Here is a 14,668-nt window from a genome sequence, read left to right as displayed (position 1 = left end):
AAAAGATTATTATAAAAGCTACACAACTAACCTCTTGAGATGTGTTCCTATTTAAAGTTAGGTGTTTATCATTTCGCTTACAGCTATTAATGAATAGAAATAAAATATTTTAAATAAAAAAATGGAGGTAAAATGACTTATTCACATGTACATTGAAAAACAATGACTTCACAAAACTCAAGATAAGATTTGATTACCAAACACAGTTTGTAAACAAGCTTATGACGTAAAGCATTGGGCGAGACCAAAAAAAATATTTAAACATTTTATTACAAAAGATTGCTATGGAATTGTCACTCGTCTCTTTTAACCCTTCTGTATATAATTACTTAACACCACCATAGAACATTAAACTACCACTCCATACATACATAATTCCACATCCTGTCCTGCATGTCAGCGGTACCTTGACACTCTTAAAGGCCACTCGGGGGCTGGATGCATTCTTTCACAATTGCCATGAACTTAAAAGTGTAGAAAGGAGAACGAATGATCTGTATATTCTGGGAGGCCAGTCTTGCAGACCTAGGCCTACAGCTGTTTGTGCACATTTAAATATATATTCATTGCATGTTCCTGGAAAAACAAGACCTCTGATGCCAATATTCTACATGTATGATGACCTCTGATGACCTGGAAGTATATCAACTTGACTAGAGGAAGCGGTTCAGGCTTTGGTAACCTAAAAACCATCATCAACGGAATAATCCATTCAAGCCATTTCAGCCCAAAGTTCAGACTGGCATTTAGGTATTATTAATATTCCATACATCTCCTACTTGAACAAGGACAAGACCTCCTACTCCCTTCATGTGTATGCACGTCTTGAACGCTTGCTAGGGCTGAAAATCATCCTAAAACATGTGAGCGGGTCACGTCGACCCTGTGACTCATAGTCATAGTGAGGAACATTAAAACAGAGGAAATGATCAGATGAACATTTAACTTCTACAAGACATCTACACAAGTTCACAGATGGTTGCCAATGAGTTCGGGGGAAGAACAAAAGTATAATAATAATAATAATAATAATTGGAGCTATTGACTTACAAAGAGGGATGCAGAAAGGAGAGAGGGGTTTAACAGACTGATGATATATATATACGGTCAGTTTTACTGCAAAAACACAGTATGTGAGAATGGCTTTAAATGCAATCGAACGCTCAGGATAAGTGTCTCCTCCAGGATCCTAAGCCTTTCAGTCCTTTAGTCTCCAACACAAGTGATCAAGTGCCTCTAGACTCTACTGCTGTCCCTCCTTCTTCTCTTCTCCGCCCGCACTGGAGCCGCCGCTGGAGGAGCCGCTGGAGGAGCCGCCGCTGCCACCGCTTCCACCGCTGCCACCCTCTCTTTCTGCCGCCATCTGAGGGAGGGAGAGAATGGGACACAGGACAGAGAGAGTCAGTACCGCTTTAACTCCACACAGCACAGAGAGTCAGTACCGCTTTAACTCCACACAGCACAGAGAGTCAGTACAGGACAGAGAGTCAGTACCGCTTTAACTCCACACAGCACAGAGAGTCAGTACCGCTTTAACTCCACACAGCACAGAGAGTCAGTACAGGACAGAGAGTCAGTACCGCTTTAACTCCACACAGCACAGAGAGTCAGTACAGCTTTAACTCCGCACAGCTTTAACTCCGCACAGGACAGAGAGTCAGTACCGCTTTAACTCCACTCCGCTTTAACTCCACACATCTGAGTTCTATTGCAGTCTATTCGCACAAGTACCACTTAACGTCCATTTCTTAACGAATGCAGCAGTGAAGAGTGGTGGTCTAAAGCTTGCAAGGTAGAAGGCACACCACCAACAACAGTATAGTGGGCTCTGATCAAACTTGCTAGGAAGCTAAGTGGAGTTTTGTGGTGATATAGTTTGAAAGCTTTTCCTACATTTTTAGGGGTGCTCCATATCCCTTAGACCACCGATCATGTGTCCTTCACACAACCATAAACCATCAAAATGAATTTGTAGATGATGTCAAAATTAGTTTCCTATAAAAACATAACTCAAAAAGTGGCAAAATGCTGCAGTGTTGCTTTAAGGTCTTTTAATGGTTGAAGACCAACTGGGCTTGAGAGAGTACTCTGAGGCTGATCCCACTAAAGAACACACACTACCAGATGCATACGGATAACAAAGCTGGCAGAATCCTCTATTTCACTACCGATTGTTACTGACCAAAATAAGGTTTTTACCTTCTTGTAATATTAAAGAAATTTTAAATATTAAAGTTTTTAGATTAGATTCAACTTTATTGTCATTGCACAGAGTAAAAGTACTGAGGCAACGAAATGCAGTTTCTCTTTACCTTCTTGTAATATTAAAGACATTTAAAATATTAAAGTTTTACCTTCTTGTAATATATATATTTAAATATTAAAGTTGTACCTTCTTGTAATAGTAAAGACATTTAAAATATTAAAGTTTTACCTTCTTGTAATATTAAAGAAATTTAAAATATTAAAGTTTTACCTTCTTGTAATATTAAAGAAATTTAAAATATTAAAGTGTTACCTTCTTGTAATATTAAAGAAATTAAAAATATTAAAGTTTGACCTTCTTGTAATATATATATTTAAATATTAAAGTTTTTACCTTCTTGTAATATTAAAGAAATGTAAAATATTAAAGTTTGACCTTCTTGTAATATTAAAGATATTTAAAATATTAAAGTTGTACCTTCTTGTAATATATATATTTAAATATTAAAGTTTTACCTTCTTGTAATATTAAAGATATTTAAAATATTAAAGTTGTACCTTCTTGTAAGCCATTTCGAACAGCTTGAGTGAGGCCTGCTGAAGGGTGTTTGCCGCCTGTTTGATGTTCTCGCCCGTCTCCGTGTCCTTTTGCGACAAGAGGTCTCGCACTTTCACGATCTCTTCCTTCAACTTGTTGCACTAGAACAAAAACAAGCAAACAAGTGTTACTGATTTTTTAAACGGCTTTCCTCCACAGTTTCACCTCACGTCTCCAACTCAAAACGTCCAGGATTCAGTCATAATTGAATTGAATTAAATTAAATTAAATAGTTTGAAGTAGCTCTTGTTGGCTCATCAACAGCTTTCAAAGCTTACCTCATCAGCGGGAAGCTGGTCTTTGAACTCCTCCATCTTGGACTCTGTGTCGTGGACAATCCCCTCAGCCATGTTGACAGCTTCGACGCGATCCTGCAGGACACAGCCGTTAGTGCACCGGAAACAGCAGTACAGCCAAGAACACCAACACACACCAACACACAAACACCAACACACCAACACACACCAACACATGAACACACACCAACACATGAACACACACCAACACATGAACACACACCAACACACAAACACCAACACACCAACACACACCAACACCCACACACACCAACACCCACACACACACACCAACACCCACACACACACACACACCAACACACGAACACACACCAACACCTGAACTCACACCAACACAGGAACACACACCCAACACCGGAACACACACCCAACACCTGAACACACACCCACACGGGAACACACACCCAACACCCAACACACAAACTCACACCAACACCTGAACACACACCAACACACACCAACACGTGAACACAAACATTACCTTCCTCCTCCTGTCCTCCTCTGCATATTTCTCAGCATTCTTGACCATGTTCTCAATGTCGTCTTTGCTCAAACCACCAGACGACTGGATAACAACTGGAGGGGCACAAAGTACAGATTTAAACACAGGCCTTTAAGTGAGGGTTGTCTCCTTCATGCAAAGAGGTTATGCACAGGCCTTTAAGGGTGGTCTCCTTCATGCAAAGAGGTTATGCACAGGCCTTTAAGGGTGGTCTCCTTCATGCAAAGAGGTTATGCACAGGCCTTTAAGGGTGGTCTCCTTCATGCAAAGAGGTTATGCACAGGCCTTTAAGGCTGGTCTCTCCCTCATGCAAACAAGTTATAGACAGGCCCTTAAGTGAGGGTTGTCGCTCACTCATGCTTACGTGTTATGTACAGGCCTTTAAGTGAGGGTGTTCTCTCCCTCATGCAAATAGGTTATGCACAGGCCTTTAAGGGTGGTCTCTCCCTCGTGCATGCTTACGTGTTCTGTCCAGGCCTTTAACTTACTCTGCTGTTCGCGTCCAGTGCCCTTGTCTTTAGCCGAGACGTGGACAATACCGTTGGCGTCAATGTCGAATGTGACCTCGATTTGGGGCACTCCTCGGGGAGCCGGGGGAATTCCCACCTGTGAGGACGAGAGGAACTTCATTAGTAAATCAACTCCCCATTTGGACCCAACTAAACTAAATGAACCAAGATCTCTCTCTCTTACCAAGGTGAACTGGCCAAGGATTTTGTTGTCTGCAGCCATCTCTCTCTCGCCCTGGCAACACTTGATCTCCACCTGTGTCTGGCCATCAGCAGCTGTAGAGAACACCTGTGTGGGGGGGGGGGTCACATGAACATGTGAAGAAATGTACACAGACAGAAGATGAACAGCAGTTTCATAACATTACACAAACTCCTTGACCTTGAAAGACAAGGACAAGCAAAAGGAGGAAGTCTTAAACTTCCACCACTGCAGAGAGCTGGAGTGTGTTCAGACCACTCTACACACACACACACACACACACACACACACACACACACACAGTCAGAGGTCCCTACCTGACTCTTTTTAGTGGGGATGGTGGTGTTGCGGTTGATCAGCTTGGTGAAAACCCCCCCGAGCGTCTCGATGCCGAGCGAAAGGGGCGTGACATCCAGCAGCAGCACATCGGTGACGTCACCGGCCAGGACTCCGCCTTGAATGGCTGCTCCGATCGCCACCGCCTCGTCAGGGTTGACCGACTTGCTTGGTGCGCGGCCAAAGACATCTTGGACAGTCTGCTGGACCTGCGGAAGGATTAAAGGGGGTTGGAATCAGCGACAGCTTTATATAAAGGAGACGGATAAAACCAAAGCATCTGAGCAGCACATGTCTGGGGTCAACCAGCAGAGTAACACATCAGTCATCTTCACACATTTGTTGTGACATCCTGGCATCACAGAAAAAAAAAACACTGCAAAAAAGGGAAAATTCCACCCAACTTTAATTTTTTTTTTTATGTAAGTAACAAAGTCTTGACAAAACTGTAAGAGCTGGGCATAAGAATACCAAGAGCCAAGAGCTCCAGCCTATCAGAACTGTACAAGACCTTTTCGCCAGGACAGGACAAACTAATCACTTTTTGAAAAGGATGAAGTCAGGGAAAATGGTTTGTACTCTCCAGGCATACTTGTGATCACACTCATCACTTGGCTGCCCTCTAGTGGCAAGAGTTGGGAATTACATTAGATGTACCCATTAACCCCCAGTGAAATGTTGGGATATGTACATCCCTTTCACAGCACCAGCAGGACAGTGAGAACACACACCCCTTCATTAGTGGTTCTGTTCACGTGCTAATGACAGACATCACCTCTGGCTTTAAGGGGGGAGAGAGACCACGGGGGAGTAAGCCCACTGTAAACTACATTTACATTTACATGTGCAGGTCTAAAGTGTACGCTGCAAATAGGGTGGAGATTTCTGCTAAATATTTGTCTTCTCTTCTCAAAGGCATGAAGTGTGAAATGTCCTCAAAGAACAATTATGATACCAATGCTGGGATTTACACTACCATTCAAAAGTTCAAATATCCTTGTTTTTTATGTTTTTGACGTCACATTCTCTTCAGTTCTAATTACTCTGTCTACACACGTTACACTTCACACATTACAAAAGATATTTTCATCTCAACATCCCATAACATTTTTTTTTTTTTTTAATGAATCATTTATCTTTTACTTTACCAATTTTCCTTTTTCCAAATAAAAGTAAAATATCAGATTCAGGTGGGCTTAATAGGAACATCTAACCTATACCTCAACCAGCTGCTTGGATTTACCAGTTTCACAGGAAAGATGTATGAGTATTTAGCATAAAACCACAGCGTTCCCAATTCCCCATGTCAGCTTGTATCGTATGAACACGGCACAGAATGCATACTAAACGTGTAAATATAAGTCAAGTAGGAGGGCACTGTGGCGCAACCAGTAGCCCCGACCACATTCGGGTTTGATGCCCATGGAGGACACAGGTTCGATTCCGGCCTGATGTAATTTCTCCTGTCCACTCCCCGCCTCTTCTCCCTCTCATTTCCTGTCCCACTCTTCACTAAGACTATCGATAAATAAATCTTAAAAAAGTAAGTCAAGTAAACAGTGCATCTTTGTTGCCCTCACCTTTGGCATCCGGGTCATTCCGCCGACCAGGAGCACCTCGCCGATGTCACTCTTGGACACTTCCCCGTCCTGCATGGCCTTCTGGCAGGGGGCCACGGTGCGGCGGATCAGATCGGACACGATGCCCTCGAACTGGGAGCGTGTCAGCTTCATGTTCAGATGCTTGGGGCCAGAGGCATCCATGGTCAGGTAGGGCAGGTTGATATCAGTCTGATGGGAGAGGAGATCAACGTTTAAGTGTGTGTCAGGTTGATCACTGTTTAAGTGTGGGAGAGGAGATCACTGTTTAAGTGTGGGAGAGGAGATCACTGTTTAAGTGTGGGGCAGGTTGATATCAGTCTGATGGGAGAGGAGATCAACGTTTAAGTGTGTGTCAGGTTGATCACTGTTTAAGTGTGGGAGAGAGATCACTGTTTAAGTGTGGGGCAGGTTGATATATCAGTCTGATGGAGGAGATCACTGTTTAAGTGCGGGTCAGGTTGATATATCAGTCTGATGGAGGAGATCACTGTTTAAGTGCGGGTCAGGTTGATATATCAGTCTGATGGAGGAGATCACTGTTTTAGTGCGGGTCAGGTTGATATATCAGTCTGATGGAGATCAACGTTTTAGTGTGGGTCAGGTTGATATATCAGTCTGATGGAGGAGATCAACGTTTTAGTGTGGGTCAGGTTGATATATCAGTCTGATAGAAGAGGAGATCAACGTTTTAGCGTGTTGACATTTTAAAACACACATTCTGTTAACTAGTCTAACGACAGACATGTACAAGTATCTTAATTTAGATTCAAACAAGCACAGGTAAATGTGTGTGCGCGCAGACACCCACACACTAAACACACACTAACACTAACCCTAGGTGTACTGACCTGTAGAAGATGAGCACTCACACTAACACTAACCGTACTCACCTGTAGAAGAAGAGAGCTCACACACACACACACAACCTAGGTGTACTCACCTGTAGAGAAGATGAGAGCTCACACTCACACTAACCCTAGGTGAACTCACCTGAAGAGAAGACGAGAGCTCACACACACTAACCCCAGGTGTACCTCACCTGAAGAGGATGAGCGCTCACACTCACCCTAGGTGTTCTTACCTGTAGCGAGGATGAGAGCTCACACTTGGCCTTCTCCGCTGCCTCCCTCACTCGCTGCAGCGCCATGGTGTCCTTCAGCAGATCCACACCCGACTGGAAGAGAGCAACATTCCTCTTTAGTACGAGTAGCACTGGGCACACAGTCTAGTCATTAAGTACTAATAGCACTGGACACACAGTCTCTGGTCATTAAGTACTAATAGCACTGGACACACAGTCTAGTCATTAAGTACTAATAGCACTGGACACACAGTCTCTGGTCATTAAGTACTAATAGCACTGGACACACAGTCTGTGGTCATTTAATACTAATAGCACTGGACACACAGTCTGTGGTCATTTAATACTAATAGCACTGGACACACAGTCTAGTCATTAAGTACTAATAGCACTGGACACACAGTCTAGTCATTAAGTACTAATAGCACTGGACACACAGTCTGTGTTCATTTAATACTAATAGCACTGGACACACAGTCTGTGTTCATTTAATACTAATAGCACTGGACACACAGTCTGTGTTCATTTAATACTAATAGCACTGGACACACAGTCTAGTCATTAAGTACTAATAGCACTGGACACACAGTCTAGTCATTAAGTACTAATAGCACTGGACACACAGTCTGTGTTCATTTAATACTAATAGCACTGGACACACAGTCTGTGTTCATTTAATACTAATAGCACCGGACACACAGTCTGTGTTCATTTAATACTAATAGCACTGGAAACACACACACAGTCTGTGGTCATTTAATACTAGTAGCACTGGACACACAGTCTGGTCATTCAGTACTAGTAGCACTGGACACACAGTCTGTGGTCATTTCCCAATCCCACTCCCCATCTCTCTCCGGCTCATTTTCTGTCTGCCTTCACTATCCTGTCTGATTAAAGGCTAAAAAAAGTCACTCGTGGACAGAGGCCACTTTCTGCCTGAATAAGTCCCCAAATTTGCATATTTTTTGTGAGTGATGCTTTTTTTTTACTTTTCACCTCATTTTTATATCACTCTAAAAAAGGAAATCCTTGAACACTTATCATGTGTTAAATATGTGTGGGATTCACTGATGCACTCAGCTTTTTTTCTATTTTCAATATAATAAATCATCAGTTATCAGCAGATGCTTTTGTCCAAAGTGACTTTCAAAACATTGGAGAAAAAAATCAGTAAAAACAACAATCCGAAAATTAAACATAATGCAAGTAAATTCACCAATTAAACCATATTAAGCATCATTGAGAACTATGAAGAGTGAAATAGCAGAGTACAAAACTAGTACGAAAAACATAGAAAAATAGAAGACTGTGGCACCAACCTCTCTCTTGAACTCCTTCACGATGTGCGTGAGAAGGTGCTGGTCGAAGTCCTCGCCCCCCAGGAATGTGTCTCCATTGGTGGACTTCACCTCAAAGACGCCCTTCTGGATCTCCAGCACAGAGATGTCGAAGGTGCCGCCTCCCAGATCATACACTACAATGCTGCAATGAGGGAAGAATGACAAGCCTTTACATACGTACCAATCAAAATAATATTACATTAAAACACTACTTGTTAGTTACACTTCTGCATTTCTAATGCGCTTGTTAGTTATTCCACTGTCATTCAATAGTTACATTTCTAATGCGCTCGTTAGTTATTCCACTGTCATTCAATAGTTACATTTCTAATGCGTTTGTTAGTTATTCCACTGTAATTCAATAGTTACATTTCTAATGCGCTCGTTAGTTATAGTTATTCCACTGTCATTCAATAGTTACATTTCTAATGCTCTTGTTAGTTATTCCACTGTCATTCAATAGTTACATTTCTAATGCTCTTGTTAGTTATTCCACTGTCATTCAATAGTTACATTTCTAATGCGCTCGTTAGTTATTCCACTGTCATTCAATAGTTACATTTTGTCCTCGGTCTTCTCCAGGCCGTAGGCGAGGGCGGCAGCGGTTGGCTCGTTGATGACGCGCAGGACATTCAGGCCTGCAATCTGCCCAGCATCCTTTGTAGCCTGGAGAAAAGGAGTCATGACTTCTAACTTGTGTCAACACCCATTAGTGGCCAACACCCATTAGTGGCCAACACCCATTATTGGCCAACAGTAATGCCTACAGAGTTCAAAGTTCAAGTCTTGGCCACTAAAGCTCAGTAGCCATTTTGTATAATATGGCGGCACCTTTGACAATAGTATTTTTATACAAGCGTGGGTTTACAGTCGATTAATACATCGTCATGACATTCTTACAGCGCTCAGATTATTGTTACAGAGTTTGTGCCCAATATATCAAACTATAATATATATTAACATATAATAAACATAAACATATATCCACCTATAGTACCTTGGGATCAACATTTACTAAATAGGCAAAATATCAAAATGTTAAGTCTTGTCAGACTTCCCCAAAAGGGCCATGCCCTGTACTCCCAAGGCTTAAAGGACTCGGCGGCTTGAGTCTTACCTGTCTCTGGGAGTCGTTGAAGTAGGCTGGGACGGTGATCACGGCGTTTTTCACGTTGTGTCCCAGGTAGTTCTCTGAAACAAGCCCAAGCCCATGAATGAATAACGATGTCTGTAACATTTTATGTAACAAAGCGTAGCTGCACTGGTTAGCGGCCAGTCTGTTAAACAATCCATATGCTAAGTTTATTAATAGATTAGATCCCGTCCTAACTGGCACTTCGACTAGTGCGTAACTTGCAATTACAGCAGTTACATTTCTGCACTTCGTTTTCTTTTTTCTTTCATTTTGTTATATTTCTTATGTAAAGTAGTATTTATTGTTACACCAGGTTCTATTGCTCTTAGCTTGACTGTTCTCTCCCTTGTACGTGGCTTTGGACAAAAGCGTCTGCTAAATGACTACATGTAAATGTAGATTAACATGACATCACGAACGTAGCCGATAACACGCGCATGCCGCCATTATATCCTGTTATGGAACGAAGGAATAGTGAATAAAAGTGTCACCTGCGGTTTCCTTCATCTTCATCAGCACGAAGGCGCCACCTTGACTTGGCGAGTACAGTTTCCCATGAGCCTCCACCCAAGCGTCACCGTTGGAGGCACGGACAATCTTGTACGGGACATTTTTCCTGTGGACATAAAAAGCTGTCTAATTATATACTCATTATATACTAATATACTCAAAATCCATCTGCTTTTATACTCATTATATACTTATGTACTCAAAATCCATCTGCTTATATACTCATTATATTCTTATTATATACTACACTCAAAAGCCATCTGCTTATATACTCATTATATACTTATGTACTCATATTCTTATTATATACTACACACTCAAAAGCCGTCTGCTTATATACTCATTATATACTTATATACTCAAATTCCGACTGCTTATATAACACACCAACACCAGAAGCCAAACAAGCGCGTCAACTTACAAGGTTGAGAAGGCTAATATTACAAGGTTTTACAAAAATATGCCAAGTTATTAAGCAAGAGATTGACGAAGACTGATCAAATGTTTTGGCATGAGATGAATTTATTTGGATTTGATTATGAATGGTTTTAATTGCCCATAGGTAACTATTTAGTTGAACAAGCCAAATGAAACTTTAGCGCAAACCAGATTTCAAGGTTTGAGCTTAAGCCTTTCTTGAGATATTGAAATATCAGTTGCAGCGCCCTCACAAACTAAATTCTCAAAAACATTTGGCAGATGTGGTCACGTTGCAGCTTGTCAAACTTTGTGAACTTTGAACCTTTACATCTCAAAGACATTTGCATTGCATTGAATTTTAAAATGCTGTAACATATTTCACCCATCCTTCTACACGTTTCAAACCTTTTTTAACTTGGATATTTAGACATTCAAACACACATAAATGAAATGGATATTTAGACATTCAAACACACATAAAGGATATTTAGACATTCAAACACACATAAATTAAATGGATATTTAGACATTCAAACACACATAAAGGATATTTAGACATTCAAACACACATAAAGGATATTTAGACATTCAAACACACATAAATGAAATGGATATTTAGACATCCAAACACACATAAATTAAATGAGGAACTCACAGGTCCTTCTGCACTTCTGCGTCATCGAAGCGGCGCCCTATGAGACGTTTAGTGGCATACATGGTGTTGTTGGGGTTGGTGACGGCCTGGCGCTTGGCCGGCATGCCCACGAGCCTCTCTCCATCAGCGGTAAAAGCCACGACGGACGGTGTGGTTCTGGCTCCCTCCGAGTTCTCCAGGACCTGAGACACATTCAAACAGGAGGTGGAGAAATCGGAGTGAAATTGTGTTGCATCATAATGCTCATGCTTATGTGTCCATCCCAGAAGACAGACCAACCTGTTGCCCCCCTCTCCTTGAGAAATGGGTAGAAATAATGTCAATGAGGCAGGCCATCATAACAATAAAATAAAAAGTCCATTAACTTTGTGACTATAACTGCAGTTACATGGCACTGGCTAATATACCACTGTTCACAAGCATTCATACTTGGATGTAGTCAAAAATTACAATGAATATCATACACAAACTGCAAAAAGTGTGCAACTTTCAGAGCTTAACCCCTTTAAAAAAGCCCTCGATGAGGGGCATCCCAATTCAGATAGCAGAGACGGTTAGCGCCCACGTGGTTTGAGTCACTCATCATTTAACACTAATAGGTCATGAGTCCAGTCTGCTCATAATTACTAGCACATTTGATTTAATAGGATTGAAGATTGTTAGAGTAATGTGGACAGCCTACTGCTAATGGTCGGGGTATGTATATGGTAGACAGGGAATCTTTTCATTATTCACAAATTTACATGAGTTGAAAAAACTGAAGTAAACACAACAATGATCTCACCTTTGCCTGTTTCCCCTCCATAACGGCCACACATGAGTTAGTGGTGCCGAGGTCAATCCCAATCACGGATCCTTTAATTGCCTCTGATCTGCTCAGTAAAGAGTGCATTGAACATAAATATGTTGTTAAAATGTATTAATATATATCAACAACATGTCAAATAAAACTAGTAAAAATGTACTTTACAACTCACGCATAGTCTCTTCTGATCAAGACTCTCATCGCATCTTGCCTCAATCCATTGGAGCAAGCCTGAAAGCAATAATTTTGGTACATAAGCGGATTGTTGTAAAGAGGGAGGGAATCATTATTTTATTTAAAAACTGAGAGAAACGGGATTCCTGGAGTCAAAATGACTGGCTAGGTAGCTTTGGTAACAAGTTAAATACATTAGATTTTTCGGGTTAAGGAACAGTCTGCTAGAGGGGGATGGACGAGTGCCGTGTTCAGGGACACCTGACGAAGGTCACGGGCAGAGACATCGCTGTCGCACATGTAACAAACGAATGAATGAACCAGTTGCCATATCTGAAAATGGCACAGCACATACCGCTGTGATCAACCTACAAGTGCAAATGATATACATATTCATTCATAGACTAAAATCGTTACGCAACCATCAACGAATCAAGTCCTCAACATTGGCAATTATTAGCTCAAACTGATGCAGTAGCGTCAGTTAGCTTACCAGCTAATGTTAACTACGGTAGGATAACATATGAACCATTGCAAGACTACGACGACTTCGCTTTGTGGCCTTGAAAAACATCCGTTCGTTATTAAAAGTATTAAAAGCAAACCCAATTAACAAGGTCAATTAAATAAATTACACAACTAGCGTTACGTACCCCAATAACATACTCGACTAAGTTAGCTAACAAGCTAAGACTCAAAGTTAGCATTTGACCGTCATCTACTACTCAAGCCTATCAATGTTACCAACATGAGTGAACTACAGGCCATTATTTGGAGCCGACATAAAACCATACTGAAGTAATCCTACACACAAAGTCCACATAGGCATTACACTGTCCAAGCAACATTCTTCATTTGAAATTAGAGCAGCAAACACGGCTAGCTAGGTGGCTAAAATGGAAGAACATGATTTCAACGTTAGCATGTCATTAGCTAACGTTAATCATGGACAACTTTATCCTTCCATAGCGTATGTCAATATTTTCCGTAAAGGCACAATGTCAACTCTACTCAACTTTAGTTGGTATTAAGATGTTTCAAAACATAACGTTACCTTCTTCACCAAAGAGGACACACCTCTTGTGTTATTCTGGGAGTGAGAGAGATTTCTCGAAGCTGTTCTTGCCAAATTCAACATCTTGATTTAACCTGGCGTTGGGGTTTCAAAAATGGAGTCCGCTATCTGACGTTAATCTCAAAATGAAAAATGAAGTAAGGCTCCTTTGAGACGTAGTCCACGCTTTTATTACTTTTTTTTACCGAAGTAAAATTTCCAAGCAAAATCAAGCACCTGGAAGCTAAGCGACAACCTCAACGACAACCACTGTCAAACTGCAATCCACTAGCCGCTTCGATGCTACTGGGTTCTGGAATTATCTAACACATGTGAGTTGCATAGTCAGGCTGCGTTGCGTAAAGGACCCTCACATAGAGGCTTTTAGAGTGCCTGAAAGAACGTTTCCATTTCACATAATGTCTCCGAGGCTTACTGAAAGATTTTCCATTTGAAAGAAAATACTTTGTAACAATTAAATGTATTTTTTTGATTTAATGGTCAATAAGGCGTAGCCTACGCAGAAACAACATTTTATTGAAACGGGCATGCACAGCGTCTGATACAGGCAGAGGATTCTGAAGGTCAGGTTGTGAAAATGTGTTGTAGGTTACATCAGAACTGCTTTGTAGATGATGAAAGACGGTTGAAATGACGATGCAAAAGTGATTTTAATGTAGTGTCTTAAGTGTATCGGCCCAGTGTGCCCTATGCGTCGACCAACTTATACATTCGAATTTATGTCCTAATAGTGACGTTTTCAATTGGTCTCTGTGCATCCTGTCCAGTAAACGTGAAGCATTTGTCTAGGTGCGCAAAACCTAAGTTACAAGCGCAGCAGTGCTGTAGGTCAAAATAAAGTGTGTAAACTACCATGTGTCTGCGCCGTTAACAAAAAATGCGAAATCCGCCCTACAACTGCAACTGCAATACCACTGATTATTATTGTTATGATTATTATTGTAGCAGACGCGTTTGTCTGAAGGGATTTGCAAAAACATTTCATGTTTTTTAATGAAACAGTTTTTTCAAAGAAGAAGAAGAAGAAGAAATAAAGTATGCCTCAAACCATTTAACTAGACAGATGACGTTTAAGTACGAAGGCTGTGACTGGAACGCACAGCACTATGGATCATTCCACCACCAAGGTACCACACACCAGAAGTGTCTTCTGAGAGAAGGCAACAGATTCATCATCAGATGGGGTGATTGAGAGGGGAA

The 14,668-nt window shown here is 41.3% G+C and overlaps 1 protein-coding gene across 1 annotated transcript; it reads right to left on the bottom strand.

Annotated features, from left to right (window-relative positions):
- Positions 1–252: 252 nt before the first annotated feature.
- Positions 253–13,767, bottom strand: hspa9 (heat shock protein 9). The gene is made up of 17 exons (XM_031587500.2): positions 13,448–13,767; positions 12,392–12,450; positions 12,199–12,286; positions 11,415–11,596; positions 10,321–10,445; positions 9,812–9,885; positions 9,254–9,360; positions 8,674–8,836; positions 7,352–7,444; positions 6,250–6,459; positions 4,651–4,878; positions 4,316–4,420; positions 4,111–4,228; positions 3,602–3,696; positions 3,082–3,174; positions 2,764–2,904; positions 253–1,363 (listed from the first exon to the last, which is right to left on the bottom strand). The coding sequence occupies exons 1-17, from the start codon at positions 13,529–13,531 to the stop codon at positions 1,244–1,246; spliced, it is 2,085 nt and encodes a 694-aa protein (XP_031443360.1). The 5' UTR covers positions 13,532–13,767; the 3' UTR covers positions 253–1,243.
- Between the last annotated feature and the right edge of the window lie 901 nt (positions 13,768–14,668).

This window comes from Clupea harengus, chromosome 20 (assembly GCF_900700415.2).
Source record: "Clupea harengus chromosome 20, Ch_v2.0.2, whole genome shotgun sequence".
Taxonomy (NCBI): domain Eukaryota; kingdom Metazoa; phylum Chordata; class Actinopteri; order Clupeiformes; family Clupeidae; genus Clupea; species Clupea harengus.
This window is presented reverse-complemented; position numbering and strand designations above follow the sequence as displayed.

Bases quoted from the DNA above. Each gene is read 5' to 3' on its own strand.
- hspa9 (XM_031587500.2), bottom strand. From the start codon at position 13,531: ATGTTGAATTTGGCAAGAACAGCTTCGAGAAATCTCTCTCACTCCCAG. The intron at 9,886-10,320 runs GTGACACTTTTA...GGCTTGTTTCAG, and splicing joins GAAGATGAAGGAAACCGCAG to AGAACTACCTGGGACACAAC. The intron at 4,421-4,650 runs GTAGGGACCTCT...CCCCCCACACAG, and splicing joins TCCCCACTAAAAAGAGTCAG to GTGTTCTCTACAGCTGCTGA.